The sequence below is a fragment of the Plasmodium cynomolgi genome, chromosome 6 (genome assembly GCF_000321355.1).
Source record: "Plasmodium cynomolgi strain B DNA, chromosome 6, whole genome shotgun sequence".
Taxonomy (NCBI): domain Eukaryota; phylum Apicomplexa; class Aconoidasida; order Haemosporida; family Plasmodiidae; genus Plasmodium; species Plasmodium cynomolgi.
This window is the reverse complement of record NC_020399.1, coordinates 154,100-162,989: the sequence shown is the minus strand read 5'-3', so window position 1 is coordinate 162,989 and position 8,890 is coordinate 154,100. Positions and strand designations below refer to the sequence as shown.

At 50.6% G+C, this 8,890-nt stretch overlaps 2 protein-coding genes across 2 annotated transcripts; one reads left to right on the top strand and one right to left on the bottom strand.

The window, feature by feature from the left end:
- Positions 1–10: 10 nt before the first annotated feature.
- On the top strand, positions 11–5,563 carry PCYB_061360 (hypothetical protein; the record flags this gene model as incomplete). The annotated part of the gene is made up of 4 exons (XM_004221303.1): positions 11–93; positions 150–292; positions 678–2,492; positions 2,586–5,563. 4 exons carry the CDS (start codon positions 11–13, stop codon positions 5,561–5,563), a joined length of 5,019 nt encoding a protein of 1,672 aa, XP_004221351.1.
- Positions 5,564–6,580: 1,017 nt separating this feature from the next.
- PCYB_061350 (hypothetical protein) lies at positions 6,581–7,877 on the bottom strand (the record flags this gene model as incomplete). Its single annotated transcript, XM_004221302.1, has 2 exons — positions 6,581–6,714; positions 7,121–7,877. 2 exons carry the CDS (start codon positions 7,875–7,877, stop codon positions 6,581–6,583), a joined length of 891 nt encoding a protein of 296 aa, XP_004221350.1.
- Positions 7,878–8,890: the final 1,013 nt, after the last annotated feature.

Here is an 8,890-nt window from a genome sequence, read left to right as displayed (position 1 = left end):
CAATACAAAAATGAAGAAAAAAAAAAAAACGATATGGAACTACTCATCTACTGCGCCCCGAACGGACGATTCTCAACAAAGTAACGGCTCCATGTGGACCACTCTTACACACACCCTTCCCATCCTTCTCTCCCATCCGCACCCTTCAGGATTTACAAAATTCAGATGTGCAAATACGCACTGATAAATAAGTGTGACCGAGGGGAAAACTGCACCTTTGCGCATGACATCAGCGAACTGAGGATAAAGCCGGACATGAGAAAAACGAAGTTATGTAAAAGTTACATACTAGGTAGGCCTCCTCTTCATTTTTTTTTTTTTGGGCGCACACATAATGGAAGTGTCTCTTTGAGTGCCTGGTACATCTCCAGCTTTTGTTTTGGCCCCATGTGAAAGCCCTACAAATGCGTTACATACACCCATCTGTTAATTTGTTTCCATCCCTATGTTCGTAGGAAAATGCACGGACCATAACTGCATTTATGCCCATTCAGTGAACGAGCTGAGGGAGGTTGGGAAGCCAGCTATCTGTCAGCTGCACAGAGAAGGTTCGTCTAGCACTGAGTTTGTTTTGTGCTTGTAGTTGATTCCGAGGGGGAGGGGAAACACTTGGATGCGGCCCATCCGATCTGAAAGTCGACTCATTTTTTTTTTTTTCAACTCTTCCATTTATACAGGCAGATGCATCAAGGGGAACCAGTGCAGATTTGCGCACTCCATAAATGACATAAATACGAAGCTGGTGCAGTTTTATGAGGAGAACATGCACGAGGAGGGAATGGATTTTTCTCACCTGAACAGCTGCCTGGATTCAGTCATCCCTGGGGAATCGTCAACGCTGAACAGGGGAGGAATCATGGGAAGGGACCTGCGCAGCGGAGAACTGCTACACCTGACGCGCCAAGAAAAGCAAGGGGAGTGGAAACTAAGCGTGAACTTTAACGACGGCAGTTCCAACTCCTCATGTGTCTCCAACCAACACGGGAGAGAAAACACAAGGAACGGAAACAGAACAAGCAACACATCCAAAGGTATGAACAGAGCAAATCTGATAAAAAACTCCTCATGCACTGCCTTTTTAAATAATGACTTTCGCAATTTGAGCTGTCGCGAGGGAGAAGTAGGAAAAGAAGCAAACGTAGGAAAAGAAGCAAACGTAGGAGAAGAAGCAGGCGTAAGAGAAGAAGCAGACGAAGATCTGCTAAGTGTCAGAAATGGAAGGTACACTAAATTATGTACAATAAATATGAAAATGAAGAAAAGTCAAGGGGGAGTCTATCGATATGATGAACAGTTACTCATTCAGGAGGATAAAGCGAATTATCCATTAGAAGGAAAATATAAAAAAATGAATTACTCGCAAAATAGAGAGCAGCATTATGGAAATGGTTCCGTTGAATCGGTGAGACAGAACTTCACGCCCCCCTTCAATTTTCGCTCCATCTTATCCTTTAATGGGGAAGAAGCCGGGGAGAATAGGAACAGTAGTGGGAAGGTAGATGACAGACGTGGTATCAGTGGTGACGACTCGGTTAAGTACGGGCTGGCAAGAAACGTGCAATGCATGGGTGAGGGGTCTACGCTAGGGTTAGGCAACCAAGGTGGGACTGTGCGTGGGATAAAATTTCCGCAGGGGGAGGAGTTCACTAGAGTGCGAGATTCGGGAAAGAAGGCGCTCTGTAGCGAAAGTAGCACATTCAAGGAAGAAAAAAAAAAAAAAAGCCAGGTCAAGGGTGATAAGGGGGACGGGTTGGTACATAGTGCAGACCGCTTCAGCGTTCGGGGAGGTCTCTGCTGGGAGGGGAAAGCTTATCCCATGGAAATGCTATCCGGGAATAGCGGTGTGGACAGCAACAGTAAGGGTAACGGAGGCAGGAAGCCACTGCACGGGGTGGACTGTGGCGTCGGGACCTACCCCTCGGAGTTGCAGCAGAGAGGGCCGAATGACGATCCGACGAGAACCACCCCCTACGACAGAAGGGTTTCCCATTTTATCCTCGAGGAGAACCCATCCAATGAGCTGAAGAAGGGAAATAGAAAAAATAACGATGAGGAGAAACCTCACCTGGCTAGCTATTACGAGTCCCCTTTGGCTATAAGTAGAGATGACGCGTTTGATTTCATGGGAGGTTCATCACTCGTCCGGTTGGCACAGACAAGCGATAAGGTGGCGAATCGAAATGCATGCAGCACGTGTAAGACCTACCTGGCTGTGGACGCACAAAAGATCAGAGGCCGTTTTGATGGGGAAAATGGAGAGTTGGACAGGGAGAGCAAAACTGGGGTTATTCCAAGGATGAGTAACCAAAATAAAACGTTGAGCGTTAGGGAGAGTAGTGGTCCTCCTGATGGAAGCACCCCTCAGAAGGGAAGGGAAGAATTGTCGGAGAAGGCCAAACTGGTGAGGGGGAAAAACGAAGAAGGTGATTACAGGGATGAAGAGAAAGTGAGGGCGAAAGAGGAGGGCGCAGCTGTGTGTGCTTTTGCGCCGGGTGCGGTTGGTGCGGTTGGTGCGGCGGGTGCGGCGGGTGCGGCGGGTGCGGCGGGTACAGTGGCTGGCTGTGCGGTCGGCCCCTACCTAGAAGGAGGGAACAAGAGGCTGCTGCACACGTTGGCACTCAACACAGGCAGAAGGAGCATCGCAACGGGTGCCCACTCGCACAAGGGATCGACTGCCTGTCTGCCCCAGTTGGATAAGGAAAATGAGAGTGGTAAGAGTGACCACAATGGAGGTAACAACGATGGGAACCAAAGTGGTGGAAACCAACATGGTGGCAACCATCATGGTGCCTCGAAGGAAGGGTCGTCGGAGGGACTGACCCGATACGGCAGTGGCATGCAGGGTGGAAGCAACAGCCAGTATGGCAGTAGCAGCACAGTGGATATGTGCGCGCAAAACTTTGATGAAATTTTTTTGGGAAGAGTGGAGGAGAGCGGAATTGGATCGGCCTGTCGGCAAAGCGGGGGGGCAAGACGCGGTTTGATGGAAAGAGCATCGTTGGGGGGGCAAGAAGACAAGAAGGGGAACCCCCATAAGGGGGCACTCCATGACGGGGCACTCCACAACGGGGCACTCCACAACGGGGCACTCCATGACGGGGCACACCATGACGGGGTACACCATGACGGGGTATACCATAACGAGCTGCTAAAGTATTTTGAGGAGATGGAGCAGTGGAGCGGATGTTCGGTGCTGGAGAGGTTGCGGACGGAAGATGGAGACTTACAGAGGGGCGTCAGTGACGAGCATGGTGAGGGTCGTATGGACAGTCCAACTAAATTGGGAGAGTACGGGGGGGCCAAGAACTATGCCAACTTTAGGCCGTATAACTTATTTTCCCACTTTGAAGAGAACAATCCCGGTGTGAGGAGGTTGCCGGATAACTGTGGATTGAAGAGCGCATCCCACAGGTGTGTCTCCCAAGATGAAGTACTCCTAGAGCGAACGGGGAAGGGCAGCAGCGGTAGCGACCGCGCCGGGAGGAAGCACCTCGCGAGTGCCTCGAGTGTTGCGAATGAGAGGAGGGTAGCCGAACCAGTGCGCGGTGGGCAAAGGAAAGGGGATGTGCCTGCTTACGCACTTGGCAGCAACGGCAGCAACGGTGGCAACGGCAGTAACGGCAACAACGGCAGTAACGGCAACAACGGCAGCAACGGCAGCAACGGTGGCACGAACAGTAGCCGATACCGCATGAATTTGCGAGGCGAGTCCGTTAGGGAGAAGCGCTGCTGGAGGAGCGGAAGAAACGAAGCTCGAAGTGGCAACCTAACTGATGACAGAGGTGGACGGTGCGCAAGAAGCGGCAACGGGGGAGATTCACACGTGGTTGACTTGGATGCAGTGAGTCATGCACACCCGTTCTGTAACGGTGAAAGGAAGGTGAGTCGTGGCGGAGAACAGGAGCAGGTGGGCCCCGCGGAGTATGATCTTAGCGGTGGTTCCATCCACGACCACCTAGGGGAGAAGCAAGGGGAGAAGCAAGGGGAGAAGCAAGGGGAGAAGCAAGGGGAGAAGCACACCGTGAGGAGTCTTACCACGCTTGAGCATGGCAACCAAACGAGAGAAGAAGCAAAAGTACGAATCGCCACAAAAGGAGAAAAAAATAACAGCACTCTCCACCGTCAAGTAAGGGGCGACACTCCATTGGACGCTCCATTGATGAATAACTACCATGATGGAAGCTACGATTATTTGGTCCATTCGAATGAAGACAAGGTAATAAAAAATGAGCAGCATCTACTCTACAGGTGGTTAGGTTTGTCCTCGTTAAATGAAGGTTGCCCTATGGGGATGGACTCCGCTGGAGAAATACCCCTCCTCCGGTTGGAAGATGAAGAATCGTACTTAGTAGATTTAGATGCGACGGGAGGCATTGGGAATGGCCTATGGAGTGAGAAAGACATGAGTTGTTGGTCCAAGAGGAGCATATCAAGGAGAAGCATATCAAGGAGTAGCATGTCGAGGAAGAGCATGCCAAGGAGTAGCATGTCGAGGAAGAGCATGCAAAGGAGAAGCATGGTCAACAATGGAGTAGAGTCTGAACTAAAGACCAAAGAGGAAGAGTTTTATAACTCCAGTTTGGGCAGTAACATCCAAGTTGGGTACGAAGAAATGGGAAGCAACAACATATTTATGGCTAATTACAGATGGGATGATAAGGAGGAGAGACTTGTGAGCACCGATGAGGGGGCTGTCAGGATAGGCAACACGAAGGCGGAGATGATGGGGAGTCAATCGAGTAACCATAGGATGATGCACAGGAAGAAGACCGATGCTGAGAAAAAAGGGGACACCCATTTTGAGAAGGGTGATTATTACTATGGGGACTTAACGGAGAGGAATATTTTTTCTAGGCGTCAGCCTTGTGAAGGGGTGGAGCGGAGCTGCGGCATGGGGGGGGGAGCGAACTTGATGGACGACCTCTCCAGGGATGGTCCGAAGTGGGAAGGTCAGAAGTGGGACGGTCGGAAGTGGGACGGTTCGAAGTGGGACTGTCAGAAGTGGGACGGTTCGAAGTGGGACGGTCGGAAGTGGGGCCAAGTCAGCCATGCGCCGCTCGCCAGGGTTCACATGGACGATGGTCCAGCAGGTGGGTGCTCCAACGGGCTAGTAGGAGGCACCCGGAGCAGAGGCGCAATGAACTTCTTGGGAAGTGACGCGGACAAGGAGAACAGATCGGATAGGGGGAGGAGTCACGAGGAACATGAGAATAAGGAGAGTCACCCAAGCCATGCAAGCCACGCGCTGACAGCGGCCTTCCTCAACTATGAGTACGAGAAAGGGATCGAAGATGACGTAGTGCGGAGTTTCTTGCAGGAGGGGAACTACTCCCCCGCGTACGACTGCCTGGACAGCTCTTGCTTTTACAACTTCCACGTGGGGGATGGTGCGCTGAGCGGAAAGGAGAAAAACTCTCTGTATGACGATGTGGACGCCGCTGCACTTGACGATGTGAACGCCGCTGCACTAGACGATGTGGACGCCGCTGCACTAGACGATGGCGCGTTCTGCATCGACCTGTCAAAGGACCTGGACCTGCACTTCCTAAGCCAAGGTGGCTAGCTAGTGCGCTTCGGATGGTGCTGCCGAAGTGGATTTGTGTTAATTTACTGCCCCTTAACATCGGTGCCTGACCCGTTTTGCCTCCTTTCTTGTCGCCTTAAGGTCCTCCCTACCTGACTCGACCGCGAGGAGTGAGTCCTCAAAAGGGTTGCTATTGTGCAGCCGTCGTGGAGAAATGTACAAAGCTTCTGCGCGATTGCTGCGAGCAAAAATTATTGCATGACCATTTTCGAGTTACCTGAAAGTGGACACAACGTATTTTCTTTCCTTGTTGTTTCGCTTTATTTTGCTTTATTTTGCTTTATTTTGCTATATTTTGCTATATTTTGCTATATTTTGTTTTATTTTTTTCTTTCTTCTTGCTTTTGTGTCTATCCCTTGTTGCATGTGTTTCCAACCTGGCGTAGAGACCAACTCGTGGCTCCCTATTGTATCTCCACCGTGTGGTGGGCCTTAACTTGTGTTAAATTTTACCTTGCGGTGGACCCTACCTTGTGCGGTATAAAAATGAACGCCTTCCTTTTTGTCTTTACGGGTGGGACAGGTGAAGAGAAACCACCAAACCAGCGGCAACACCAAAAGGAGCACCTACACCAGCGGCAACACCAGAAGGAGCACCTACACCAACGGGAACGCCAAAAGGAGCACCTACACCAACGGCAACGCCAATGCCAGCGGCGCCCCCTTTGGAGGGGAAGGAGAACGTGTAGCGGTTTATTTTGAAACAGCTCGAGGGGACTCCCTCCTTTGATGTTAAGTCGATATTTGACGCGGGTAGGTTACGCAAGGAGGCAGACCCACTTTTCCGTTTCTACGTCCACGTCTACGTCTACTTCTATTTCTATTTCCATTTCGTTTTTTTTTTTTCTCCCCTGTGGGAATGCACAGTTATGTAAAAACGTGGGAGGTAAGGGAGTTGACTTGGGATGGTCTCTTAATGTTTTTTGATCCTCACAAGTGACCTTAGCTTAGCACGCGGTGGTGGTGGAGGTGGTGCTGCTGGCGGTGGTGATGGTTCTACTGCTGCTTCTGGCGCTCCTGTGGGGGGGTATGCCCCGTTGGTTCAGTTTGGCACACTTTTGATTCAGCGCAAAAGTAGGGTGGGAAGTAGCAAGTAGGGGGGGGGTAGAGCGGGCAGTAAATTTCTTTGACTTGGCGGGGAAGACGACGGTGAGGATCCATTTGGGCGATCGGTTACCCCTTCGTTTGCCCCACCCCGGAAAGGGGTCACCGAGTCAAGAGGTTAAGGGGTTAAGGGGTTAAGAGGTTAAGGGGTTAAGAGGTTAAGAGGTTAAGAGGTTAAGGGGTTAAGAGGCTAAGTGGTTAAGGGGTTAAGGGTTAAGGGGTTAGGGTTCAGGGTTTAGGGTTTAGGGGTTAAGAGATTAAAGGGTTAAGAAGCTAACAGGCCGACAAGCCGACAAGCTAACAGGCCAACGAATCAGCGAGTCACTTCATCGGTGCAGTGGAAATCTTGTTGTGCATTTGGGAAGACCCCTCCCTTTGCGCATTTCCACGTGGACCTACTTGGCTGGGGTGGCACGCTGAGGGCAGCCTTACTGGCATGCTGAGTACACCACTCATGGTCTCTCCACAGTCTATACTCAAATGCATATAACATACTATCAGTTAGTACCTCTTGGATACACGAATTTTTATTTGCATACTCACTGTCCTGTTTATTTTCTTCAATTTTGATGGCTACCTTAATATTGGAAAAGGCCCGAATGGAGGTATGGTCCCCACTGATGGTGTTGTCATTGACCAGGATGAGTTGGGTTCTCTTAACTACGGTGTCTTGGGTGGATGTATTATTAACATATATGCCAATCGTTTCTATGATGTGTGGACCTACGTTTGACAAGGAGAAGACAAAGAGGTAGAGGAGGACCTTCTCGTCACTGCAGTGGACTTGTGACAGGATGCTGCATTTTAGCCCATCGTCATTTACGAAGCTGTTCGCTCGAGTGAGGTAGTAGCGTCTGGTTTCGCTCCTCTGGATATTCTCGATGGAGACATCTATGTGATTGCTGCGCCCGTCAGTGGGGTCCGTCGACTCAGGGCGGTTGGTTGCGCGGTTGGTTGAGCGGTTGGTTGAGCGGTTGGTTGAGCTGCTGGTTGAGCCGCTGATTGAGCCGCTGGTTGAGCCGCTGATTGAGCCGCTGATTGACCTGCTGATTGAGCTGCTGCTCGGGTGTGTCCTCCTCGCCACAGCTGCGCTCTCCCTTTTTACTCGCACGGACCCCTTCACTCGGCCGCCATCTCGATTCCCCCCCCTGGACAGTGCCCGTTTTATTTTGTCCAGGAGGAACTTCATCGTTCAGGCAAAGGGCAGGGTTCTCATAACTGGGTCTCTAACCAAATAACGGGGGGAAAAAAAACAAGAAAAAAAAAAAAAAAAAAACGTAAAAAGGTGTAAAAAAGTGTAAAAGAGTGTAAAAAACTGCAAAAAAGACGCATGCAGTGAGGGTACAACAAAGAAAAAAAAAGGAAAAAAAAATTTCAACACGTCCGTACAAAATTGGGTAAGTTCTGTGGCGGAGAAGCGTCTGCCATGTCTGGGAAACTCGCTGGTAGTTTCTCCTCTTTGGGATGAACAGGCTGGTCATCAAACCGCTGCCAGCTTTGAAGGAGGGGAGGAGTAGACGTCAGCCATGGCAAGCTAACTGCATTACACCATCTGCGAAACTGGAGGTGTGCCATCACTGCAGGCGTGCCATCACCGGAGGTGTACGTACAGTACACAGAGTGACAGGAGAGAGTCATTTGGGAGACAAACCGATGGGTGAACAAGAGAAGTGATTCCCCCCTGGGTTCACCTGTTCAGATATTTGTGTAGTTAATTTGTGTGGTTAGTCTTTTTTTTTTTTCTCCTTCTCTCCTGCGCGTGGGAGACGAGGCGTTGTTCTTCATTGAAACCGAGGGGAGGCGAAATGGACGCACTATCCCCTTTCCGTAAAAACAGAGCAAGGGGGTGACCCGCTTGCGGTGGAAGGATAGCCAATTGTTTCATCACGCTTGTGTGTGTTTGTGGGAACTACTTCTGTAGCTACTCCGCGGGGCAGCTTCCCTTGGGATGGAGACGCTGCTACACACAATTGCTGACAATGGGGGTGGGCCTTGAATGGATGCCCTGCGGCAATGCAGACAGGTGCAGAGTGGAGGGACAGGAAAAGAAAGGTACCTCTCTTGGGAAATACATCAAATGGATGCTGTGAGGGGGGTGTTGTTGGTGGTGCCACATGGATAGACCTACTGCTACACGAGGGGACGCCGCTCATGTTCGCATGCAATTCAGAAAGTCTTACACGCGATGGGAAAAGGAAAAAA